Raw genomic sequence first — 27543 nt, 5'->3', positions numbered from 1 at the left:
ATGCCGGGATGTGATGTTTACATTGTAGTTAACATGGGCAGAGTGATCAGTGAGAGTATTCTTCAAGCAGTGACTTTGAAGAGAAAACTGAGGTATGAGAGTGAAGTATGCAGAAAGATTGTTCCAGACCAAAAAAAAAAGCAAGTACAGAGGCTCAAAGATATGGGAGATGGTTGCATGTTAGAGGAGTTACAACATCTACTGCTACACGGTCACACTGAAATTAATCCCTTTTTCTCTAGTTCTCCATCCTTTCGGGATTGTTGGCCATATGAAGTCTAGCTCCCCCAACCACTAGGCTATGGAGATAACCCAAGAAGATAAAGTTTAAATGGCAATTTTGAAGAGATTTATTCTAACAGCAGTAGAAAGATGGGGTAGAATCTAAAGGGGGATGTGGAACTCAAAGGAGGAGTCTGTTGTTTTTCATAGTTGGAAATAGTATAGCATATTTGTATGCTAATGAGAAGAACCTAGTTTATGAGATTATTGATGATAATTATAGGGAAGAGAGATGCCCAGTGAAGGTTTTGGTACTATAGAAGAATACAGAGGATTTATCCATTGTCACAGAAGAGAAGGAGACCATTTGTATGTAGATTTAGAAAATGTGGTGGGGAAGGAATAAAGAAGTTAGTTCCTGATTACTTTTCATATCACTAAGAAAAGTGAGGAGAGGGCAACAGTTGAGGAAAAAAGAAAAGAGAAAAAAAGAAATAAAACACAAAATAGTTCTCAAAATGATTCTCCAGGCACTGCTGAGAGCCCAGTGAGATCAGTCAGTATGGTTCTATAGTTTCATGAGAGTTGTGATTATAATATGAAGGAATGATTTTAGTGATGACCTTAGATTCTGTGTAATATCAGATCAAGAAAAGAGTAAAAGTCAGAGAGAACATGGAAAGATCAATGAATTACAACTTTTGATAGAGTCACTGAAGAAGAGTAATAGAAGGAGTGAGCCAGAAAATTATAAGAGATTATACAGAGTATGGGAGGATGAACTGGGAAATTACGGTAATGGCCTGGTTCTTGTTAATAACCAGCATGAATGTGGGAGTAAGCTATGGGCTGAGTTGGGGAGGAGGTCAGTATTAAAAGGCTCTTCAGTTTATGTATCACCTCATGAATGCTGACAGGAGTAGGAGTAGAGGAAAAGACTGAGTCAGACACTTAAATCTTTAATTAGTAAGAGGAAGTGGCCAATAAGTCAGTGAATATCTAGAACAAAGCTGAGTAGTGGATGTTATAGTTCATGGGATGGAGTCAGGAATTGCTAAAAGAGAGTCAACACTGGTCTGAAAGCTGGAATGAGAACTGAAGAGATATCTTTTGTCTCACCTCCAAGGTCCGATAGTACAGGCCTGTGAGAATGACAGCCTCTATCTGGGAGAACTATAGTGGAAGCAGTCTTCCGAGGGTGCTGGAATGTTCAGAGAAGAGATGGGAGATGCAGACCTACCTACTAAAAACAGGACAGCCTTATGGCAGTACAGTAAACGTATAAGAGAATGTTACTGTGCACTGTGATCTTTCTCTTCACAGAGCACTCTGACACCAAACACATAGGATTTTTCCTCACATCAACAGCTAATTATCCACTCTTCAGACATTAGCTGAGTGTCTTAACAATTTAATTCAATGGTGACACTCACTACTTGGAGATAGCATCAGATCACACAGGTTAAGGCTCAGTCCCTCAAAAGTGCCCCGCTTCAGAGGCCAGTTGCAAGTACTGGGTCTCTAGTACTTGTGACCAGCCAGCTACAAATTTAGGATTCCCACAATCCCCTTCTTGGGTTTGATAATTTGATAGAATGGTTTACAAGATTTAGGAAAGCACTTGGCTTACATTTTACAAGTATATTACAGAGAATACAGGTGAACAGTTTACCAAATATTATAAAGGACAGAGACGAATAGCAGACAAAGAGGCCAAGATATTATCATATACGGACTTATATGGAGCTTTCATTACACATGCATGATCAACTGTTAACTCAATCTCCAGCCCCTCATCCTTCTCCAGAGGTAGAGAGAAAGGCCTGAAAGTTTTAGGCTTCTAATCAAGGTTAGGTTTTGCTGGCGTCTTGCCTCCACCTGAAGATATTTAGGGTCCCACCAAGAGTTTCCTCATTAGAACAAAAGAGACTCCTATCACCCAGGAAATTCCAAGGGATTTAGGAGCTCTGTGTCAGGAATCAGGGTCAAAGGCCAAATATTAGAACAAAAGGTTCTTCTGTCACCCCTATTACTCAGCTTCCGGAGAGTAAAGCAAGGATTTTAAGTCTCTTTGTCAGGATCCAGGGACAAAGATCAATTATATGTGTGTGTATGTGTGTGCGTATTTCTTATTATACCACATTGTGTAATTCAAGTATTCTTCTGAGATGAGAAAATAAAATTTGTTTAAATTCTTGATACCTTACTTAACAGTTGTTTTCTTTCCAACCCTTCTCTTCTCCCTTTTTCTGGGTAGCAGACAATATGAAACATCCCTTGAAGGCAACTTAATTAATCAAGAGATCATGCTAAAACGGCAAGAAGAAGAAATGATGCAGCTGCAAGCCAGAATGGCCCTTAGACAGTCTCGATTAAGCCTCTATCCAGGAGACACAATCAAAGCTTCCATGCTCGACATTACCAGAGATCCATTAAGAGAAATTGCCCTAGAAACAGCCATGACCCAGAGAAAACTGAGGGTAAGTTGATTCTCAAGTTACTACATCTAAACTTACCCTCACAGGAAACTCTCAGAGTACTTTAAAAAATTGCTATAGATACACTTAAGTTGCCTGTAGATAAAATTGAAATCCCATATTAGTTTCCATTGGGTTAAATAGTCTGTTGGTTTATATTAAAATGAATATTTAGCTGTATTTATTATTTTGTTTTTAAAATAATATTAGATGGATTTAGAGTATCTTAACTATGCATTTAAAAAATATATTCATGATCTCTGACATCAACTGACTTTATTCAGTATTATGGAGGATTATTTTTTAATATTAAGAAATGTATTATCCTACAAATTGAGAAGACCAGAGATAGAGTTCAAGGTTGGTTCAGAAGTTCAAGAATGTTATCAAGTGCATTCCATATTTCTTCTCTGACATTCTCAGAATTTTGGCAATGATTTTCTTTAAAGTAAAAAAAATAACTGCATTAGCTTTAAACATCAGATCTTTATAATATCAAAAGACAGGAAGGACAAATCTTCATCTTATATATCTACTGGATTTTCTTAATGTTTATTTTCTTCTACTTGGTATATTTTTCTTTCAATGTATGACTGTAAATACATCTTAAAAATAATAAGCTCAAAATGAGCATAATCTTCTTTTCTCATGTAAAATATGTTGAACATTATGGGCCAGCAGGTGGCCTGGAGGTTAAGGCCGCTGGAAAACATTCTAGGTACATGTGCTTGTGTGCCCAGAGTCCCAAGAGGAGAATGGAAGAGAGGATTGTGGTATGGTATCCCCACTGGAGGATGGTTTCTTACCTTCCCTCTCTCTGTACCTCTCTGTCTCTCTTCATTCTGGTGAGCGCACATGCCCTATGACAAAAACCTAAAAAAAAAGCATTGAATATTTTACACTTTCTATAATATTACCATTAGGGGCTATAAAATACCCACCATTACGTGACTTTACAGTGTACTCTAATTTCATCAATTAATCGCCAGTTATTGGGCATTTACAATGTTTCTAATTTGAGCCATTTCCGTGGCATAATGGTAATGTGTTGTTCAAGAGAGGGTGAATCCTATATGGTGTCCATGGTTTGAATCCTCATCTTGGTCAACTTGGAAGATGTGTTAAACTGCTTGCTTGATGGCTCAAGAGCCAACAAACTGAGACAGGGTACTGAGATGTGACCAGACCCTGTGGAGGGAACTCATCTCTTTCTCTCTTTCTCATTGTTATGCGGGCATGCACATGATCTATCATGAATAAAGTAAATAAATGAAACATTTCTAATATGTTGTTGCCGCTGTTTAAAAGAGATCCAGTGCCTAACATCCATGCCACCTACTGGCCCTCATTGAACTAATTTTTAAAAAAGTGGAACTGGGTTGTAATTTATAAGACACTCTCTAATTTTAAAGTTATTAGATTGAATAAAATATAAATTAATTTATTTTAAACTGAAAGGAAGAAACTAAATAAGCTTTTAATTATTTATAGTTTTATCATGATATATTTATCATTATAACCAATTTATCATTATAATCAATACCTATATTAAAATTAAGCAATAGTCAGGACATCCTACAAAATATAGTGTGGTTTTTCAATATGATAATTCAGTAACTGGCATAACGATCATACACACATACACACCTTTTTGTCTTTGGTTTCTCTGTGACTCATCAGATATTCATGCTTTTACAATGTGCTGACATTTTGTGTCATCTCACTGAAAACGTGTATTTCCTTTTTAGGGAGTCAATATCTGGCTATTTCAAAGCAAATGTTTTTCTTTATCTTTCCTTCTTCCTTTTCTTTTTCTTTCTTTTTATTTGTTTCTTTTTTAATTTCAGAGAGCATGGGCATGTACCAGAAGGAGAGGGAGAAATCACTTCTTAACAAGGCCTGGTCATGTACAATCCTTTTCCCCCCATTTCTCCATCCTGAGTACATGCACTCACACTCCAGGCATGTTACCACTGGGCAGAGATTTGAACCACAGTAGGCCACGTGTGATCCAATCACCTCTGCACCATGTTTAGGCACATCACTACAGACAGGCCTTCAAAGCAACCATTCCTTCACTTCATTGGTTACAGAATTGGAACTGCGGGTCATCATGGGACCACAATGGTTTTGTCTGAGAAGAGCAGGAAGCTATATGTTTGAGGCTGAAAAAAGAGTAGTGGTATTAGGAGAAACAGTTTCATGATTGAATTCACTTTTTTCTCCAAAACCATAAATTTTATTTGTTTTATTTATTTTTCCTATTTTCTTTTTGATGCAGACACATTTTAACTTGCTCATGCTCTGTTGCCCTAGTTGTTCTTTATTAGTTTCTGTATTTCCCATGTCAGACCCTTTTCATTTTTCTCTATTCTGTTTATGTTCTTCTTTAAATTGTGGTCTACTGGTTCGTTGACTATTAACAAACCTTTAACGTTAAAGTTTTACTAAAAGGTATCTATCACATGTTACACTCAGTTAATTGAATAGAATTCCTGTGCCAAGAACCAAATGAACTATTCAGCCAAATGCAAAGAAGAAACCAATAAAAACAAACTCTGGTCACCATTTCAAACACACACACACACACACACACACACACACACACACACACACACATCTGCCTTTAGCCTCAAGATTAGCCCTGCTTTTGTCCTACTTTTTGCCTGTTTGGAATTAATCTTTTAGTCTGCTCTCAGCTGTGCTCCCACTTAGAGTCTAACTTGCTTTAAGTTATTGCCTAAAGCTGCTCTCACCTTTGGCTAAAACCCCTTCATATACAAGAAGAAAAGGGAAGGAGCAGGTTGAGAAGCGGTAAATGCAGGATGTAGACTCCACTTTCCACATCTCTTGAATTGTCCCCTATTTCCTGAGATATTTTCCTGTTGGGGGCATCGATGAGGGTCACAGACTATGTGATATCTAAACTGTCTTTAGTTTTCACTATTTAAAACAAAAAAGTACAGGGTTGGATTGGCCTCGTAGCCTAGTTACTCTGAGAGCCATATCCCACATGGCTAACCACAGTTTGAGTCCCACCTTGGTGACTTGAAAAATATTCCAGGTGTTTGTATATGTGTGCCCCGTATCCCAATGAGATGGAAAAATATAGGACAAGGAATTGTGGCATGACCAAGCCCCATTGGAAACTGCTTTCTCCCTCTCCTTTTCTCCCTATCTTTGGCAAGTACATATGCCCTCTGAAAATTTATAAAAGAAAAAAAAGCACTTGCCTTGAATAATGACTAGGTTTTTAAAAAGTACAGTGTCACAAGGTTCCAAGAACATGATTACAAATGTTTGTGTATATATATATATATACACATATGTATGGTACTCACAAGTAGATGTCTTTTATGGTCTATTTTAGAGTGAATGTCACTCTTTAAAACAAGATTCTGATCAATCACTTCACACATTAGCAGCATTAAAATATGAGCTCAATGCCAAGTGTATTTGTATTGATGCAAAGTGTATGAACCTAGAAGATATAAGGCCAAGTAAAATAAGCCAGTCTATGCAAAACAAATACTGTATGTTTCTGCCTAACATATACCAAATGTCCACACTATGTAGGAAATAGAAAGACTCAAAAGCATAGAAATAGCAACAGTAAACAAAGCTTCCTGGGCTGGGGTTGGGAGTAGTTTGGAAGAAAAACTTGAATATTCATAAGAATGCATGTAAATGAGGGAAAGAAGGACAGTGTATAACAGAGTTTAAACTATGGACTATTTAATACATATTAAGAAAACAATAAAACTATTATCAAATGTGCACAACATAATGTAATATTCAGTGTTCAAGATAAATGTGTGAATATCTTTGATTTTATTACTATACCCTGAATGAATGCTTTAAAGAAAAATACCAGGGGCTGGCAGGTGGCGTGGTGGTTAAGGGTTCTGGACTCCCACATGGATGACCGCAGTTCAAGTCTCAGATCTGGTGGCTTGCTTTTTCACTTTCTCTTTATCTATGTCCCTCTCTGGTCAAATTAAAATATATAAATTAATTAAATAAATAAAGTTATAAAAAAATACTGTACCTTACAAAACTGTACATCAAATAGATATAAATTAGAAATCATAATGTAAAAAAATCAGATAAAAATGTAGAAAAAAATTTTTAAAAGACCACTTCTTTTTGAGAGTCTGAATCTAACTGGAGTCAAAATCATGAAAACTCTATTAAACAATGTAAAACAAAGCATGATATTTGAAAAACAAAGTCGAGGAAAATGTCTATTCAAACTAAGGGTAAGGAAGATTTCATTCCTGTTCCAGGTCATTTCCAATGCACTTGTTCATGGACAGGTTCCACATTTATCTTAGATCACCTGGCTCTAAAGTGCTAGCTTTATGTGTAACTTACTACTTTTTTTTCTCAAGGAAAGAGCTAGAATAGTAAAAACTATTGATTCTACCTATCTGATTTGCAGAATTTCTTCGGCCCTGAGTTTGTGAAAATGACGATTGAACCCTTCATATCTTTGGATTTGCCACGCTCTATCCTTGTAAGTAAGAAAAGCAATGTGTGTTACTCTTAGAAAATTATGTCGGTGATTTTGTTTTTAAAAACCAGGTAAAATTCTTATAATACTGATTATAGTGAATACCATTTGTTTTGTTTTGTTTTTCAATTGTAGGCTAAGAAAGGGAAGAATGAGGATAACCGAAGAAAAGTGAACATCATGCTTCTGAGTGGGCAGAGACTGGAACTCACTTGTGACACCAAAACTATATGTAAAGATGTGTTTGATATGGTAGTGGCTCACATCGGCTTAGTGGAGCATCATTTGTTTGCTTTAGCTACCCTCAAAGGTAACACAACATTTTTAGTTCAAAGGACGGTATGAAAACTTGGCCGCAAGCTGACTTCCTATACCTTCCAGTATGCCTGGCCTCATTTGGGGAAATTTGAACTAAACGAACAGGTCAACGTTGAGAAGTAGAAGCAAATTAGAAACTCCCTCCCTTCTCCCAACTACATGCATCATCCTAATAGTTACTTTTGTTCTGACCTTCAAAAATTTTCTTTGACCATTGCTATATAAAAATAGATTTTAATTATTTAAGGAATCACTTTATTTGTGTGTGTGTGTATGTGTATGTGTGTACACACACATATAAATTTTAAGAGAGATTTTTGCTATAGGGCATGCACACTCTCCAGAGAGACAGAAAGTAAGAAATCACCCCCTGGGGGGATGGCCATGCTGTCATTCCTTCTCCTCCATTTTCCTCTCAGGATTTTGGACACACATACATATGTGACTGGCATGAGTTTCAAGCCACCGAGTCTAGAGCTAGAACCTTAGTCTGCCATGTGGGAGTCCAACAAATTAACCATTATGCCACCTGCTGGCCCGGGGACCATTATATATATTAATTGTCTATTTTATATATGTGTGTATATATAAAACATATATATATAAAAATCATTATATGAATACATATAAAAAGTAGGTAATTATTATATTTATAAGCATAATTATAATATTTTAATATATGCATATATAAAATAAGGAATTAATGAACATAAATATATACTCTAAAAATTAGTATTCTGATATGAATCACAGTGTATAGCAGGATCTTATTTCTGAATTTCCACATCACCTTTATTAGTTTACTATCCTAAAAGTTCTAAAACCATACAGTATCTTTTTTAAATGGTTTTAGTTCATGATTAAATATTAGTTATTTTACATGTCTTTTAGTCATTTGAACTTTGTGACATTCACTACCCCTGTGGTCTCAGAGAGCAACCTTAGTAGATACCTCCCTCATTTATCCATCCATTAGAGTTGCCATAGCAGCAAGAAGCCCCAATATTTTTTTTTATAAATCATTATATTTATAAATCACTTTTTAACATTTCAGATTTCCAATTCCCCCATAATTTAACTTAGAAAGCTTAGACAACAAAGGACTAAAAATGAAAATTGAAGGATGAAATGATCTTGAAATTCCACAACACTGTGATCATAAAATGTTTACTTCAACATTACTTACTGAATTATTATATCTTAAACATGGATAATTCTTTCTGTACAGTCATCCAGTAAATCTTCAGTTAGTACCTATTGATGTTTTATCACATCACAAAGTCACACTATGTACACAAAGATATGTAATCAATCAGAATTTCTATGGTAACTCCTTCAAAAGCAAATACACACATACCTGCCTTTGACCTCAAGACTAGCCATACTTTTTGCCCATTTGGAAGTAATCTCACAGTCTGCTCTCAACTGTGCTCTCACTTGGAGTCTAATTAGTTTTAAGTTATCACCTAAAACAGTTCTCACCTTTGGCCAAAACCCCTTCATATACAAGAAGAAAAGGGAAGGAGCGGGTTGAGAGGCAGTAAATGCAGGATGTGGACTCTACTTTCCACATCTCTTGAGTGTCCCCTATTCCCTGAGTTATTTTTTTTGGCACGGATGAGGGTCACAGACTATCTAAACTGTCTTTGGTTGTCACTAATTTCTTGAACATTCAGAACAGATCTGATTGAATATTTTATTTTTATCTGGAGTAGGTTAATGATAATGATTATATTAAAAATACAAATAAGAGCCAGTCCATGGACTGGTGGTTAGAGTGACTGGATCTAACACGGCTGACTGCCCAATTTGAGTTCCAGATCTGGTAGCTTGAAAAATATGCCAGGCCTGTGTGCATTCATGCCCAAAATTCCAAAAGGAGAGAGAAAGGGAGAAGAAGGGATTGTGACATAACCACGACTCATTGCAGAGGGCTGGGGATGCTTTCTCACTTTCCCTGTCTCTCTCTCTCTCTCTGGCAAGTATGCATGCCCTCTGGAAAAATTTTAAACAAATAAAATGGTGACTGTCATTTCTTCCAACTTTCACCTGATAGCTCAATAATAGTAAATATTAGCTAATACTTATTGAATTTGTACTATGTATTACATACTTTACTGAGTGTTTTATATCTCTTGTGTTGATCCATTGATCCTCACAGCAGTCCTGTAAAGCAGAAATTAGTGCTGTCCTGATTTTATAGACAAGGAAATTGAGGTCCAGAAAGGTAAAATAATTTACTTAGTGCCATGCAGATAGTAAATGACATACGTGTCCAGGAGTTGGATCTAGGTCTGTCTTTAGAGTTCCCATTCTTGAAAGAATGCGCCATGTTGCCTCCCATCCACAGGCAGTGCTCAGTTCCCTGCTGTGCTTCCCAACAGTCATGGTCTATCCTTATATGGTGTTTTTTTTGTGTAAGACTAACCAAAAAGTGAAGACATCAGAAGAAAACATTAAAGGGTATTTTAAACTTTTTATCTGAATGTTTTTCTCATTCCATTATAGATAATGAATATTTCTTTGTTGATCCTGACTTAAAACTAACCAAAGTGGCCCCAGATGGATGGAAAGAAGAACCAAAGAAAAAAAGCAAGGCCACTGTTAATTTTACTTTGTTTTTTAGAATTAAATTTTTCATGGATGATGTTAGTCTAATACAGTGAGTACATAAGAGTTGGGTTTTTTTGCTCTCTTGGGCCCCTGTTCTTTCAACCCTTTGGCTTACTAATACTGAATTACTTGATTCATTACCATTCAGTCAATGATAATGTCTTCATTATCACAAAGATTCCATAAGAGAAGTATTTCCTTCAGTGTAGTTTATTGAATTCTTATGCCTTAAAAGCTTATAAAAAGCTTTTAATAAACTGTCTTAGAAACTAAATATACATGACTATAATAAAAATCACCCTAAGATTCAAGATCAAAACCCTCAATGTCTGTGTATTTGTCTTTTCAGACATACTCTCACCTGTCATCAGTATTACCTCCAGCTGCGGAAAGATATCTTGGAGGAGAGGATGCACTGTGATGATGAGACGGCCTTGTTGCTGGCATCCTTGGCTCTGCAGGCTGAGTATGGAGACTATCAACCAGAGGTAGGATTTATGCTTTTTCTCCTTACCACTTTTGTATTGGTGTTCTTCTTTTTAGCACTAAACCTGGCAGAGATGTTTGATGTTTAGATATGAAGATTCATGAGGCTAGTTTGGTGCTTCAAAATGACCAAGTTCCCCATGTATATCAGTTATATAAAATCATGCAATATGGGATATTTTTGTTTTGATTCAAGTTATCCTGTTTTAGAGCTTAGGGATATTTAGCACTTATGCCTCCTTCTCCTATCTTCTAATAGAGACTAGACACAGGAATTGTTAGCTGAATATAGATTAAAGGGATCTTCTAGGGGTCAGCAGGTGGCATGGTGGATAAGGCACTGGACTCCTACATTGCTGACCTTAGTTCAAGTCTTGGACGTAGCAGCATGCATTCTCACTTTCCCCCTCTGCCTCTCTCTTTCTGGTGAGCACATGTGCCCTATAGCAAATTAAATAATAACAATAAATTAAATTAATAATTTTTAAAAAAACAAAACAAAAGGATCTTCTACCTTCCCTGTGGAGCCAAACGATGATGGACCTTAACAGAGTTCACTTTATGAAGCCATCACTGTTCAAAGCCTAATGTCCCTAAATACAAGCAGCCTAAGAGGAAGAAAGGGACCAGAGAGTGTCCACTGGAGCAGCATCCTTCCCAGTATTACTCTTGAGCTACCTTGGCATGAGGCCCTTGACATCATTCTCCTCAAGCTTGCTAATCATCAGTCATTCCACTTCCCTTAATAGCAGAGAAAAACTGATACATTTCCTCTAAAGCTCATGAGAGAGGGGTAGACATAAAGTATCTTATCTTTTGACCAAGGAAAAAACTTTAAGATAGAGGAAAGGGGGTTCACGCCAACAAAAAGCAAACAGAATTGCTTACAAGAACATTCTTTTTTCTAGGTTCATGGTGTGTCTTATTTTAGACTGGAGCATTATTTGCCTGCAAGAGTGACAGAGAAACTTGACTTATCCTATGTTAAAGAGGAGTTACCCAAATTGCATAATACCTATGTGGGAGCTTCTGAAAAAGAGACAGAGTTAGAATTTTTAAAGGTAAGCTTGCATGCAAGATTACAAATCATAAGCTTTATCTCTCTTTCAAAATAAGCAAGAAGTATTGCAGGACACACATCTGAAAGCTTAAGTGGCGATTAACTGATACTGTGCATAACTCATCTCACTTATTCCTGACTAAAACTTGCATTTTAATTCTCATGTTATAAAAGAAGGAACTAAGAGTCGAAGAGGAAATGGAATGTTCACAAAGTCAATGGCTGGTTTGTGGGGCAAAACTATGATTTGAACCCATATCCATCTGGCGATTAATTCTATACTTCTATACCATTGTACATTCTCAAAATCAAAATACATTATAAAGAAGAAACAATTTTATTTGGTGACTGCTGGATGAGAGAGACAAGTTCATATTGATTCTAAAAATATTTTGCTTTTTCTCAAAAAGCTAAAATTCAATTACATCCTTCAAAAATGGTCTTTCTACTAAATGCCACCCAATTTGTTTAAGAGTGAGAAGTAAGAAAAATTGATTTATGGTTCCAGTTCTGCTACCACCTTTCTCGAAGACCTCAGATAAATAGTGGGGCATTAATGATCAAGAAAAAATAGAACTGGAACCAGCAAAGGGCATAATGACTATATTGTTGGACTCCCATGTAGGCGACCGCAGTTTGAGTCCCAGACCTGGAGGCTTAAAACTCACTGCAGGCACGTATGTGGGCGTGCCCAAAATCCCAAGAGGAGAATGGAGGAGAAGGGATTGCTGTGTGGCCATCCCTCCCCACCCACCCCCAGCACATATACCCTATAGTAAAAATCTCTCTAAAAAAAAGTACTATGTAAACTTCTCATGCAAATACCAAATATAAAACAGTGTTCTCCTGTCTCAGCTTCTTAGGACATAACATTTGTGCCTTCATTTGCTGCTCATTCTTGAAGAGCCAAGTTTTTCATCCTTACAAAAATCTACTAAGAGTGGGGAACCAGCAGTTAGCGTAATGGCTATGTCACTGGACTCCCATGTAGTCTACCGCGGTTCACGTCCCAGACCCAGTGACTTAAAACTCATGCCGGGCACGTGTGCATGTGTGCCCAAGATCCCGAGAGGAGAATGGAGGAGAAGAGATTGTGGCATGACCATCCCCCCTGGGGGGTGATTTCTTGCTTTCTGTCTCTCTGTCTCTCTCTGTCTGTCTGGCGAGCGCACACGCCCTATAGCAAAAATCTCTCCAAAAAAAAAAAAAAATCTACTAAGGGGTTTCATTCACAGACTTATACTGCCTTTTATCCAGGATTCACACTGAGAAAGTCAGGGTGGTTTGTTCTGTTCGTGTATACATTTAAAGATAGTAATTTTGGAACTTATGTTCCCTTAGTTATTGCATTGTTATACTTGTATAAAGTAAATGTTAAATTATATTTTTATTAATAAAGACAGATTGGCACAGTGGAAAGAATTTGCATGGGGATTTGCTGGCAGATAGTCTTTCATTTGAATTCTTATTTCAACTAGCTGTGTAATCTTAGACAATGTGCTTAACTTGAGTTTCAGTTTCTTTATATATTCTGGATACAATTTCTTATCAGAGGAATACCTAACATATAATCAGTCATTAGAAAAGTCCTGACACATTTTTGCATATAAAAATACATTGTGACTTCCAACAACCCAATATATTCTGTGGCTTGCCTTTGGATTTTCTTAACATCGACTATTGGTGAGCAAGTTTTTAATGTTAATTAAGTTTTATTTTACCAATATTTTTCTTTGTTTCATGCATTTTATGTCCTAAGAAATCTTTGTCTAAATCAACATCATAAAAATTTTCTAAGTTCTACATTTTTAGATTCTATTTTTAGGTCTGTGATTTATTTCCTCTTAGTTTTCATATATGTGATGAAGTAAGGATTGAGATTCATTTTTTGGCATGTGGACATCCATTATGTCCAGCAACTGTTGAAAAGACTATGCTGTCCACATTAAACTGCATTCATAAAACTTCTATATCTTTGTTTCATGTCCTTATTTGGGTGCCAAAGCAAAACAGAAACAAATAACAAAACTTTATATCTTTGTATCACTTTTTACCAAACTGCGCTATTATGGTATGGTATGTTATTGCTCCAACAGGTGTGCCAAAGACTAACAGAATATGGAGTTCATTTTCACCGAGTGCATCCTGAAAAAAAATCTCAAACAGGAATATTACTTGGAGTCTGTTCTAAAGGAGTCCTGGTGTTTGAAGTTCACAATGGCATTCGCACATTGGTCCTTCGCTTTCCATGGAGGGAAACCAAGAAGATTTCTTTTTCCGTATGTCTGTTTTAATCTCTTTTCATTTTATTTTAAAATTAGTGTCACCAATTTCCAGTGTAATATATTAACTGACTTTCTTTAAGTAAATTTTAGACCCTACCATTCCGGAGGGCAAACATGTTTTAATACTATTTAACTCTTCTTCTTAGTTGTTGGAAGTATTTTTGAGATTTGTAACTGGTTTTCTTGGAAGGTTATTTTTAAAAGAGTACTATAAATTCCTAGCTGGTTATATGCTCAGTTAAGTTCAGTTAAATTACAACCGAGTTGAATTCTCTTTTAAGTCAAAACTATTACTCTAGAGTTATACCTTCTCACATGGAAAAAATCCCCTTAATGATTTTAGGGTAGATAATTATCTTAACACCAGTGAGCCTTGTCTAGCTCAATAGTAGATTTCTCACAGAAACCATTTTGCCAGAGGGTGTGTGTGCTTGCCAGAGAGAGACAGAGAAGGAAAGTGAGAAAGCTCCTCCAATGGGGAAAGGTCATACTGCAATCCCTTTTTCTCCATCTCTCCCTCCTTTGGGGATTTGAGGCATGCACACACATGTCCAGTGTGTTTCTTAAGCCATGCAGTTGACCATCTGGGATTTGGCTGCCTTAACCACCATGCTGTGGACTGGCCTCTCTCTCTTTTCAAGAGAAAAGGCATACAAAGCATGGCTCCCAAAGCTCTCTTTTCTTTTCTTTTCTTTTTTTTTTTTTTTTTTTGGAGAGGTTTTTGCTATAAGGCGTGTGCGCTTGCCAGATAGACAGAGAGAGACAGAGAGACAGAAAGCGAGAAATCACCCCCCAGGGGGGATGGCTATGCCACAATCCCTTCTCCTCCGTTCTCCTCTTGGGATCTTGGGCACGCACGCACACGCGCCCGGCATGAGTTTAAGCCACCGGATCCAAGACTCGAACCGCGGTAGACTACGTGGGAGTCCAGTGACATAGCCATTATGCTTACTGCTGGTCCCCCAGAGCTCTCTTTTAACTCTCTCTTTTTTTTTTTTTCTTGTACTGACTTCTGGGAAAATTGAAAAGTCACCCTTCAACCATCTCATCTCTAGAACCAAGTTCCCTCAGGGACATTGCTTGTGCAGAGTATCAGTTAACATTCATAATCAGTATTCTTCTAATATGATTAAAATTAATATGTTTTTCTCAAATCATTCATAATATTATTTACTTATAATGGACCTCTAACTTACCTATGGCTGTGCGTGTGCATGCATGTGCCTGTGTGTGTGTGTGTTTGTGTGCTTGTGTGTGACGGAGAGAGAGAGACTTATCAGTATTTGCTACTTGGGACATTTTAGTATAGATATCGGTTCCATAGCTCCTTGGACTATTAAGCTAAGGAGATTCTTTTATATTAATGCTTCAGTCGGTGAGAGAACTTGTGGAATTCAGTGTTCGCATTAATTATTTTATGGTAGGCAAGTGGTAAAAAAATTATTTTCCCAAGCATTTGAAGAGTTACTAGACATAATACTGATATTTGAGATCCTAGTGTGATCTCGTGATGTTTCAGATCACAGTATCTTTTATACCTCTCAAACATTTGCTTATGATTTTGTGTTTTGTTTTTGGTTCTGTAGTTTTTTTTTGTTGTTGTTGTTGTTTTGTTGTTTTCCTCATTTATTCCCCTTATATTCATGATAGAGTGCATGCTTTCATGAGAGAGTGAGAGCGAGAGAGAGAAGCACCCTCCATAGGATCTCGTCACACTACCATTCCCTGTCCTCCAGTCCTTTAGCCCACCAGAGCCTGGGCACTCACATGTCCAGTATTTGACCAAGCCTGGGATTCAAATCATGGTCACCAGGTCGTAGCTGGTTTCTCTCGAACAGCGAATTACTATTGTGTCACAGAGTCATGTGCCGATTTTTATTTTTAACAGGAAGCAGGTTTAGTCCAAGAGATTCATTGGCAACAATATCTAGCTAGAATTGAACAGGGCTGTTCTGTTTTTATTGCTTTTATAATTTTTTAAAAAGAATTATTTATTTAATTTTATTATTATTATTATTTTGAAGAACTATTTATTAATTTTATTTATTTATTTTTATTTGACCAGAGAGAGAGAGAAAGTGAGAAAATAAGCCCCCAGGTCGGGACTCAAACCACAGTCAACTATGTGAGAGTCCAGCGCCTTATCCACCAAGCTACTTGCTGGCCCCATGTTTTTATATATTTTTTTTATTTTGCTATATGTACATGTATTCACCAGAGAGAGAAAGGGAAAAAAAGCAAACTGCCAGATCCTGGACTTAAACCGCAGTCAGCTATGTAGGAGTCCAGTGCCTTAAACTGCTGGCCCTATGATATATATTTTTATAACTGCATTCTACTTATGGCACGTAGTACTAATTTTCTGGTCACAGTTGTGATGTAAAGTTTCTTTACAGTGAATTTATATAAGTAAGAAAATTTTTATAGACAAAATATTTATAGACAAAACCAGAAATTATAAAGAAGGCACCAGTATGATTGACGTTTGACTGATACTCTGTAGGATTTTTTGAAAGCTACTATTTAGCCTTTTCTCCACTTATTTCTTCACTTGAAGTAAAGAAAAGGGACATAAAGTAGAGGCACTCACTTGCACAGTAGCCAAGAGCTAGAGTGCAATCGAGCTGGGCCTGCAGCTCCCCAGGCCTGCAGCTTCTACCTCTGGCATGTTGAACACTAGCCTTTTAAGGCTTCTGGTTCCCTGTAAAGCTCATCGCCTAGGTCACAAATCTGGGTGTGCCCTTTTACAAGTGTTATTACAAGTGTTATTCATTTTTCAAGAAACATCAAGAGATAAAACTGATTTGTGATTCTTCTACTTTCCCTGAATTTGGCCAGAATCACTATCCTGAAATATCCATCCGGTTCAGCCCGGCAGTTGTCATCCAGCACCTCTCCAGCCCCACACTTTGAACTTCCCACAACTTCTGCTCTAGCTTTCATGCTACTTAGACTCTACCTGAGTATCCAGCTCTCATTATTACATGTTAATAAAAAAACAATTCTTGCTGAGCTTCAGATTTACTCTAGGGAATAAAGCACATATTTCTTGTCACTTATTTCTCACACAGTTTTTATTGTTTGTAAAGATTGCCATAAACTGAAAATATCAGTAATCTTATTGTAGGAAACCATTTCCCTTGCTGCTGGATGGTGTACGGTGTGAAGTAGGCTACAATTTCTGAAATGGCAAACAATATTGATGTCCTTTGTAATCTCTTAATTATAAAATAGGACTCTATTTTTTATCTTTATATTAGAGGTAGTTCAAGTAATACCCATGCCTTAATAATGGGAAATATAACTGCTGGCCCTATGATATATATTTTTATAACTGCATTCTACTTATGGCACGTAGTACTAATTTTCTGGTCACAGTTGTGATGTAAAGTTTCTTTACAGTGAATTTATATAAGTAAGAAAATTTTTATAGACAAAATATTTATAGACAAAACCAGAAATTATAAAGAAGGCACCAGTATGATTGACGTTTGACTGATACTCTGTAGGATTTTTTGAAAGCTACTATTTAGCCTTTTCTCCACTTATTTCTTCACTTGAAGTAAAGAAAAGGGACATAAAGTAGAGGCACTCACTTGCACAGTAGCCAAGAGCTAGAGTGCAATCGAGCTGGGCCTGCAGCTCCCCAGGCCTGCAGCTTCTACCTCTGGCATGTTGAACACTAGCCTTTTAAGGCTTCTGGTTCCCTGTAAAGCTCATCGCCTAGGTCACAAATCTGGGTGTGCCCTTTTACAAGTGTTATTACAAGTGTTATTCATTTTTCAAGAAACATCAAGAGATAAAACTGATTTGTGATTCTTCTACTTTCCCTGAATTTGGCCAGAATCACTATCCTGAAATATCCATCCGGTTCAGCCCGGCAGTTGTCATCCAGCACCTCTCCAGCCCCACACTTTGAACTTCCCACAACTTCTGCTCTAGCTTTCATGCTACTTAGACTCTACCTGAGTATCCAGCTCTCATTATTACATGTTAATAAAAAAACAATTCTTGCTGAGCTTCAGATTTACTCTAGGGAATAAAGCACATATTTCTTGTCACTTATTTCTCACACAGTTTTTATTGTTTGTAAAGATTGCCATAAACTGAAAATATCAGTAATCTTATTGTAGGAAACCATTTCCCTTGCTGCTGGATGGTGTACGGTGTGAAGTAGGCTACAATTTCTGAAATGGCAAACAATATTGATGTCCTTTGTAATCTCTTAATTATAAAATAGGACTCTATTTTTTATCTTTATATTAGAGGTAGTTCAAGTAATACCCATGCCTTAATAATGGGAAATATAAATAATGTCTCTACTTATTAATTATAGTTTATAGCATTTGGGTATGTAAAAAAGTCATAGGAAAATACCCTAATTATAAAAACCCATTTACTCTTGTAGAAAAAGAAAATTACATTGCAGAATACTTCAGATGGAATAAAGCACGCCTTCCAGACAGACAACAGTAAGGTGTGCCAGTACCTGCTGCACCTCTGCTCTTCCCAGCATAAATTCCAGCTCCAGATGAGAGCGAGACAGAGCAACCAAGACGCCCAAGACATTGGTAAGAGAAACAGACTGTTTCAGATGACTCCAGGGTGTATGCATGATTATGGTCACAATTTTTTAGAAAACTGCCATGTTTAGAAGGTATAGGTTAAATGACTAAATGACTCAATAATGATGCCGAAAATTGAAGTCAAGATTTGAAGTCCATGTTCATTCTGAAAATACCATCCAAGATTAGTAAGGCAGAATCTGTTGAAATGTCTACTATGTGCTTTGCAATAAACTAATTGATAATAATATTCTAAAAGTTTGGGTCATGCTCTCCACCCACAGTAAACTTACACACTATTTGGGAAGGTAAGACCAACATGCATGAAAGAATAATACACAATATGAGAGAGGTTCAAGATTTTAATAATATTATGTCATAAGCATCTTGATCTACATTGCTAGAGAAGAGGGAGATCGGAGCTAGAGTCCTGGAGAGGTGGCACTTGGATTGGATCTCAAGGACACAGTACTTGAAAGAGCTGTTAGAGATAAATGGAAGGCTTTCTAGATGTGGGGAAGGACAGAGGGAATAAGGCGGGGTGGGAAGTATGCATCGTCTGGAGCGGTTAACGTCTAGAACATTATGGTTTTGTGGGTGGCAGATTTTCTCCCTCTTAGTTATACCTGGATGCACACCTATTCTGAGATTGAGATGAATAACCACAGTACCCAACATGAATAGTCAGGAGAAAGAACCATTTTAAAGGGTCCAGCAGAAGAAACTAATCAGCTCTGAAGAAAAAAAAAAAAAAACTCAAGTCAGAGCTGAAATATTTAATCCTTCTTTTACAAGGCCACAGGTACAAATTAAAGTTATACAAAATCCAGTTCTGTATAGTGAATTCTTAACGACTTCAGTGAAATACCCTGCAGTGTGTGACTTAAAAACGTAACAGGGGACTAGCAGATGGCATAATGGTTACATCACTGGACTCTCACATAGTCGACCGCTGTTCAAATCCTGGACCCAGAGGCTTGAAATTCACACCAGGCGCATGTGCATGTGTGCCCAAAATCCCGAGAGGAGAATGGAGGAGAAGAGATTGTGGCATGGCCATCCCCCCAGGGGGTGATTTCTGTCTCTGTCTCTCTGGCCAGTGCATGTGTCCTATAACAAAGATCTCTCTCTAAAATAAATAAATAAATAAGTAAGTAAAAGGAACAGAATAGCACTGATAGTCTCATGCACCAGAACCCTATGTATTCTTTTTTTAAAAATTGTTTACTTACTTAATTTAATTTGTTGTTATTATTTATTCTTCAGTTTTACCAGAGAGACAGAGAAAGAGAGAAAAAGTGAGAAAGCAAGACGTCTGGTCTGGTCCTCGAACTGTGGTCAGCCATGTGGGGGAGTCCAGTGCCTTAACCACTACACCACCTTCTGGTCCCACCCTATGTATTCTTTACCTGGACTTTCTAACATTCTGAAATCTTACAGAAAATATTTTCCCCACGGGTTCCGACTGGAGAGATGGCAACCTGTGAACTGATGTTTCTCAACCTTTAATAATCAACATGGGAATGGGGCTATAAGCTGATTTAAAATTAATTTTCAGGAACCTACTGAAACTTGGAGAATCACATTATCTAGGGATTGGGCCTCTAGAACCTACATTTTTATCAGGCTTTCTTCAATAATGATTTTTATGCATGTTAAAATATGTAACCACTCCATAAAGTAATCCTATTATTCTTTTTCCTCAATAATGATTTTTATGCATGTTAAAAATTCATAAAATATGTAGCCACTTCCATAAAACAATCTCATTATTTTTCTTTCTCTGCTTTGCTCTGCTAAAAAATTTATGCACTCTTAAATAGTTTCAAAGTACAATGGTGTATCAAACCTGTTACAGCTATCTGCATTCCTACTTGAAGTAATATTCTATTTAATACAAACTAGAATTGAACAGCTGACGTATCATCATTATAAATGTGGTATAGTGAAAAAACTCAGAAACAAATGCATGGGGTACGTGGGGCCAGCTCCACGGTCTGCTATTAAAGCAGCTGGTTCCCATGCAGCCCACTGAACAGTGCGAGTCCCAGACCCACAGCTTGAGAAACATACTAGGCGCGTGAGCATGCATCCCCAAAATTCCCAAGGAGAGACCGAGGGATGGAAGAGAAGGATTGTGCATGGCCATGGAGGGGGCTTTCTCCCCTCCTTCTTTCTCCGTCCTTCTCTGAGAAGCACACGAGACCTAGAGGGGAAAAAATGAGTCAAGAAAACAAAGGAAGGAGGAAAAGAAAGAAAACAAAAAGTATTTAGTTAGCCTTCCATCCTCAACATTTCTTATGCCAGTGAATAATGTAGTATGGTCATTAAGAACATGAGTTCTGGGACCAGCAGATGGCATAATGGTTATATCGCTGAACTCCCATGTAGTCAACCGCAGTTTGAGTCCCAGACCTGTGACTTAAACTCACACCAGATGCATGTGCGTGCCTGCCCAAAATCCAAGAGGAAAGGGGTGGAGAAAGGATTGCAGTGTGGCCATCCCCTCAGGGGGATGATTTCTCACTTTCTGTCTCTATCTTTCCAGCAAGTGCACATGCTCTATAGTAAAAATCTCTCTCTCTTTTTTTTTTTAAAAAAAAAGAGCATGAGATCTGGAGCCAAACTGCCAGTATTCAAACCAGGCTGTTACTTGTAAGCCCTACAATCTTGGGCAAGCTGCTTAAACTCTGCCTGGGTTACTCTGTATGTAAAATGATATTATAATATTCCCTACTCAATAAGGTTGTAACAAGAAAGTGAATTTTTAACATGAAGAGCACATTAAAAAGTGCCGGCATAAAATTAGAACTCAGTAGCGTTCATTATTATCTTCACCATCATCAACATTACTATCATTAGTAGTGTTAATAGCAGCAGCAGAAGATACTCTTACTGTGCCATCTCCTGCTATACCATATACTGTACCGCTATAGTATCTGTAGCAGTAGTAACAGCAGTATTAACAGTGTCAGTAGATGAATGTCCTTAGGAAGTAACTGACTTTTTGGAGTCTCGGTTTTTTTATCCTTGAAAGGAGAATGCTCTCCGTATCCCACAGATTTGCTCCTTGGATTACAGAAGCCACGTGCCCTTGAATTTACATGTGGAAAACTCTAAGACTGGTATTATCTCTATCTTTTCCCAGATTTTGTTAAACCTTTGAAGGAGTCATTTCCTACATAGAATCAGCTAAGAAGTAACTATTAGCAGGACCAGCAGATGGCTTAATAGTTATGTCACTGGACTCCCGCGTAATTGACTGCAGTTCGCAGTCCTGGACCTGGTGGCTTAAAACTTACGTTGGGCATGCGTTTGAGCGTGCTCAAAATCCTGAGGGGAATGGAGGAGATGTGATTGCAATGTGGTCATCCCCCACCAGGGGAGGGGAGGGTGATTTCTCACTTTCTGTCTCTCTGGAGAGCACACACGCCCTATAGCAAAAATCTCTCAAAAAAAAGTAACTTTTAGATTGTCTGGAAAGTCAAGACATATTTCTAAGCAAAAATGTGTCATGACTTTCCTGCCAACCCAATATCTGCCTATTTAACTATCTGTAATAGAAAAGCAAAAATAACTGGTACGATGTTGATAGTCTGATAAGTGTATACTACTTCTTTAGGAATAGAATATTGGCGCTAGAAAGACCTTTAAGAAGTCACTAAGTCCAAACTTTTACTGATGAGGAAATAGATTCAGAGAAAGGAATGTCTCACCTATTAGAGGTGAGACATTCAGTCTAGGCTGGAACCCTTATTCCTAATCCAATACTGTTAGATGAGTGTCCAAAAGAACTAATTTGCATGGAATTTAAGATTAATAACCACTTATTGATAACTTTCTATTTGTAACTGCTAAATACCACAAGATAACAAAATAAACAAACCCCTCTTTTCAAAAGAGCATTTAATTAATTCGGATGGAAGGACACATAGACTGGTACAAGGGACCAAACAATAGCAGAAACAGAGATTAGTAAATGTGATTTGCAGACTGAATGTGGAACTAACAATCCTTTGAGTTCAAATTTGAAATATTAGTATTAAAATATGGACAGGCTCATTCTAATGTTCTTTACCAGATTGATAATCCATGTGGGAGTCCTTTTCAGGTAAAAGGCTGCAGTTACAAGGCCATGAGTTGTGGTTTATGATCGCATCCCATGGTACATGCAACATTTTAAGTCCTATCCAGAAGTGCACTATGAATGGATTTCAGTAGAACGAACTCTGATACATTCACTAAACAGACAAAATCTGAACAAAGCTGTCTGTCCTTATTCCTGCCAAAGATTGGATTGGCCCACATTTTCTTCAAGGATAAAGAAATCTATTGAGTGTGAAGTCATCTTCTGATCATTGACTCTGCATGAGACTGGTTTGCATCTTTGATTAAAGCCTGCTCTCACAGAAAACAAAAACAAAAACAAATAGTGTTATCTGCTCTAATAAAAAAAAAAACTCCATATTTTAAGTTAAGGATGAGTTAAAGATAATTCTGGAATATTTTTCCCATAGAGTGCATGCACTCACCTGAGAGTCAGGGAGAGAAAGAGACAGTGAAAAATCCTCCCCTCCCCTCCGAAGGATCAGAGGAAGGACAGCCATGACACAATTATATTGCCTCCATTCTCCTCTAGGGATTTTGGGCACACACCTGGCATGTGTTTCAAGCCCCTGGGTCTGAGACAAACCACAGAATTGGACACTGCCTGCTGGCTCTGGATTTTTTTTTTTTCTGTTAGTTTTGCTAATGGGCACATCACCAGAGTGGCAGGGAGAAAGAAAGAGAGGGAAAGTGAGAAATCACCCCCCAGAGGGGACAGTCACACCACAGTCCCTTCACCTCCAGTCCTCTCTTGAGATTTTGGGTACGCACACACATGCCTGGCATGATTTTCAAGCCTCCAGGTCCTGGACTCAAACTGCACAGTCAGCCACATAGGTTCCAGCATTTAACCTCCATACCATCTGCTGGCCCAACTCTCCGGAAATTTTTAGATGAAGGGGTTTTTGAGGGAGGTGTTTTTTTTTTTTTTTTTTTTGGAGAGATTTTCACTGTAGGGCGCGTGCGCTCGCCAGACAGAGAGAGACATAGAGACAGAAAGCGAGAAATCACCCCCCAGGGGGGATGGTCACGCCGCAATCCCTTCTCCTCCATTCTCCTCTTGGGATCTTGGGCACGCACGCACACGCGCTCGGCGTGAGTTTTAAACCCACCGGTTCCGGGACGTGAACTGCGGTCGACTACGTGGGAGTCCAGCGACATAGCCATTACACTAACTGCTGGTTCCCGAGGGAGATTTTAAAGTCTTATTTTTAAAGAATTATTTATTTAATTTTATTTATTTATTTATTTACTTTAACTTGACCAGAGAGAGAGATACCCATATTGAGAGTGAGAAAATAACCTGCCAGGCCCAAGACTTGAACCATAGTCAGCCATATGGGAGTCCAGCGCCTCAACCACCATGCTACCTGCCAACCCCAGTCTTTTCTTTTCTTTCAAAGTTTTGTTTTAAATTGGTGTCCACTTCCACCTCAGAGAAAGAACAATGAATTTTCCTAGTGACAAAGACATGTTTATTTAAACTTCATACTGGCACATCAGTATTAAAAATCTCCAATTCTTTTTTACTTGTTTATACATGAAATATTATTCATCTTCCTAGGAATTAGAAGGCAAATGAAACAGAATCTAAGTCAGTAATGACTTGACATTTTCACTTTAAGAAGTTTTCCTATCTGTTACATCATGATCAAGCTTTACTCCATAGAGAGTACAACGGAGAGTAGCTGCTTCCCAGGGGAAGCAGAGGGAGTGCCTTGTGATGTGAGGTACTGGACACATGAGTGACTAAACCATCTGCAAACCTGTGCTCTCCGTCCCGTGTTTACATGTAACGCACTGCTTTTGTTAATAGCCTCTAATGTTAAAATACTACTAAGGCATTGGTTTTTACAGTGTAAAATAGCCAAACACTTACCTTTTTTTTTTTTTTTTTTGAGAGGTTTTCGCTATAGAGCGCGTGCACTCGCCAAACAGACAGAGAGAAACATAGAGACAGAAAGTAAGAAATCACCCCCCAGGGGGGATGGTCACACCATAATCCCTTCTCCTCCGTTCTCCTCTCGGGATCTTGGGCACACATGCACACACGCCCAGCGTGAGCTTTAAGCCACCAGGTCCGGGACGCGAACCACGGTCGACTACATGGGAGTCTGGCGACATAGCCATTACACTAACTGCTGGTCCCACTGAACACTTACTTTTAAAAGTCTAAATTTAGTCTCTAAAAGAAGACAGTAGGTAGATGTGTATGTAGGAATGAATAGAATTTAAGCATAAAGAAATCCCCAACTCTCTGATTTTGTAACTTACAGATACCATAGCAGAGAGGTTTATTGCTATTTGCTTCTCTCATGCTTCATTGTCTATATTAAATCATGAACTCCAGAAGGTGAAAATGACCCAGTAATAATATAATAAAATAAAAATAATTTGCCTTGAAAGCTTTTTTGTTTTGTTTTTTTTTTAATGGATAATAGTATTAGAGATACAGTTCACATGTTGTACAATTCATCCATTTAAAATGCACAGTTCAGTGGATTTTAGTATGTTCAGAGTTGTGCACATCACCACGACTTGTCATGAGCTTTTAAAAAATGTAATAATGATGAACCCATCGTCTGGGCAGAACTCTTCTCCACCCAACTTCTTTTTACGGCATGTATTCATCATGTCAACCAACCAGGTTTTCTCTCTCCTCATCATCATCCTTGATTTGCTGATACTTTAGCAGAGATACTACTCAGGTTGAAAGTTTTTCTGGGGGTCAGCAGGTGGCATGGTGATTAAGGTGCTGGGCTCCCATGTGGTCAACTGTGGTTTGAGCCCTGGACTTGGCAGCTTCAAAATCACACCAGGCACATGTGAGTTCATGCCCATAATCCTAAGAAGAGAATGGAGGAGAAAGGATTGCAGCATGGCTATCCCCCCTTGGGGGTTGATTTTACTCACTTTCCCTCTCTCTGTCACTATCCAGCAAGCACACATACCCTATGGCAAAAACCTAAACAAAAAACAAACTAACAAACAAAAGGAAAGTTTCTCAGTCAAGTGTCATTCTCATTTTTAACTGAAATCCGTAAGAGATTTGAGGTCAGCAGGCAGAACTCCAAACATTACTGGGTCCAGGACAATTACTAGATGAAGTAGGGAATGTTGTGGCTGAAAGAAAGAAGAGAAGATAGATGGTAGGGCCAGCAGGTAGCATGGTGGTATGAGCACTAGACTCCCACATGACCGACTGCAGTTCAAGTCCCAGACCTGGTGGCTTGCTCTCTTTCTCTCTTTTTCAATCTGGTTAAAATTGAAAAAATATTGATAATAAATAAATAGTTCTTTATAAAAAAAAAAAAAGAAGAAGAAGAAGAAGAAGTAGATCAATGGTATGAAAACCAGGATCTCAAACATCTTTTTTTTAAACCCTGATTGCCACTCTTTGAAAGCTACCTACTTATGCTGGCAGTCAAAATGATTAAAAACTGCATGCTGTATTTCATTTACTAAAATGACTCTTCTCGTAAAGGTATTGCAGTGTTTTCCATCGTGTTAAGCAATCCTATTTCCTTGTAGAGAGAGCTTCGTTTAGGAGCCTGAATCTCCAAGCAGAGTCCGTTAGAGGATTAAATATGGGACGAGCAATCAGCACTGGCAGTCTGGCCAGCAGCACCTTGAACAAACTTGCCGTTCGACCTTTGTCAGTTCAAGCTGAGATTCTGAAGAGGCTATCCTGCTCAGAGCTGTCGCTTTACCAACCATTGCAAAACAATTCAAAAGAGAAGAGTGACAGAGCTTCATGGGAGGAAAAGCCTAGAGGGATGAGTAAATCATATCATGACCTCAGTCAGGCCTCTCTCTATCCTCATCGGAAAAATGTCATTGTTAACATGGATTCCCCACCACAAAGTGTTGCAGAGTTGGTGGGAAAACCCTTTCACCAGATGGGAAGATCTGATACAGACTCTTTGGCAGGATTCACAAAACTTAATAAGTAAGAACATGATTAAGTAACTCAAACTACCTATTTGTAAATGCTCCATTTCATACATTTGTTTTGTTTTGATGTTTTATTTTTTCATCCTTTTTTTTTTTACACTGACGCTTCCCTTCCTACCTTCCTTTTCCTTCTTCAGTTCAAAGTCTGTTGCAAGTTTAAATAGAAGTCCTGAAAGGATGAAACATGAATCAGACTCCTCATCCATTGAAGACCCTGGCCAAGCCTATGTTATAGGTCAGCACAAACGGCTTACCTTCTCTCTCACATAACTCATGCTCATAGCAAAGTGAAGGGGATCTTGTTAATTACCAATAAATCCTCTTGGGTGCCATTTCCTAATTGCCAAAACTATGAATATAAACATTTGGCTACATAAAATGCAACAGATCAAATCTACAGTTGGTCTAGGCAGTGATTGTTTCATACACAGACGTTTACATAACTTCCTCTTTGTCACAGTAGCCCTGAGAGACAAACTACAGGGCCAGGGCAGTCCCATACCATCGCTGTGGATTCCCTTCTTTTGCTTTTTCTTTACAAGCCTATAAAAGTGCTCTCAAGGGAGGCTTTTTTTTTTCTTTTTTTTTTTTTTTTTTTTTGACATTGCTGGACTTAGGACGCTTTCATCTCAGCATGAATGGCATTATCTCTAAAAAGTTAGATAAGTTATGGTTGATAGGTGGAGATTCTTGGTTGACTTGTTTCCTTAAAACTTCCCAGCTAGCTGGGACCTATTAATTATTAAAGTGTAGAAGTTCAATGTGCTTATATATACACACAAACTACCTTATAAGTAGTTCAAGTTAACTGTTGCCTTGTGTATCATTAAAAGGAAAGGCACTGAAGTAAGCCTTCCGCAAGAGTAGATATTTAAGCATAAAGATCTGAACTACCCATCAAAATGTGAAACAGCCTGAGAGACTACGAAGAAACACTCTTCTG

The 27543-nt window shown here is 37.9% G+C and overlaps 1 protein-coding gene across 9 annotated transcripts in view; it reads left to right on the top strand.

Moving 5' to 3' along the window:
- The window catches only part of PTPN13 (protein tyrosine phosphatase non-receptor type 13), a 217226-nt gene that overhangs the window by 123780 nt on the left and 65903 nt on the right, over window positions 1-27543 (top strand). For 6 of the 9 annotated variants that reach the window (XM_027769869.1, XM_027769870.1, XM_027769866.1 and 3 more), the window contains 10 exons: window positions 2480-2702; window positions 7141-7215; window positions 7348-7522; window positions 10039-10192; window positions 10493-10631; window positions 11538-11690; window positions 13786-13968; window positions 18383-18545; window positions 26178-26595; window positions 26738-26835. In XM_027769869.1, coding sequence (XP_027625670.1) covers window positions 2480-2702; window positions 7141-7215; window positions 7348-7522; window positions 10039-10192; window positions 10493-10631; window positions 11538-11690; window positions 13786-13968; window positions 18383-18545; window positions 26178-26595; window positions 26738-26835 — 1781 coding nt within the window. The remainder of the gene's footprint in view (window positions 1-2479; window positions 2703-7140; window positions 7216-7347; window positions 7523-10038; window positions 10193-10492; window positions 10632-11537; window positions 11691-13785; window positions 13969-18382; window positions 18546-26177; window positions 26596-26737; window positions 26836-27543) is intronic. The other 3 variants (XM_027769875.1, XM_027769872.1, XM_027769867.1) reach the window with 2 other exon arrangements.

The sequence above is a fragment of the Tupaia chinensis genome, unplaced genomic scaffold (genome assembly GCF_000334495.1).
Source record: "Tupaia chinensis unplaced genomic scaffold, TupChi_1.0 Scaffold000094_1, whole genome shotgun sequence".
In the NCBI taxonomy this organism is placed as follows: Eukaryota; Metazoa; Chordata; class Mammalia; order Scandentia; family Tupaiidae; genus Tupaia; species Tupaia belangeri.
The sequence above is the reverse complement of the archived record's forward strand: the minus strand, read 5'-3'. Positions and strand labels throughout refer to the sequence as shown.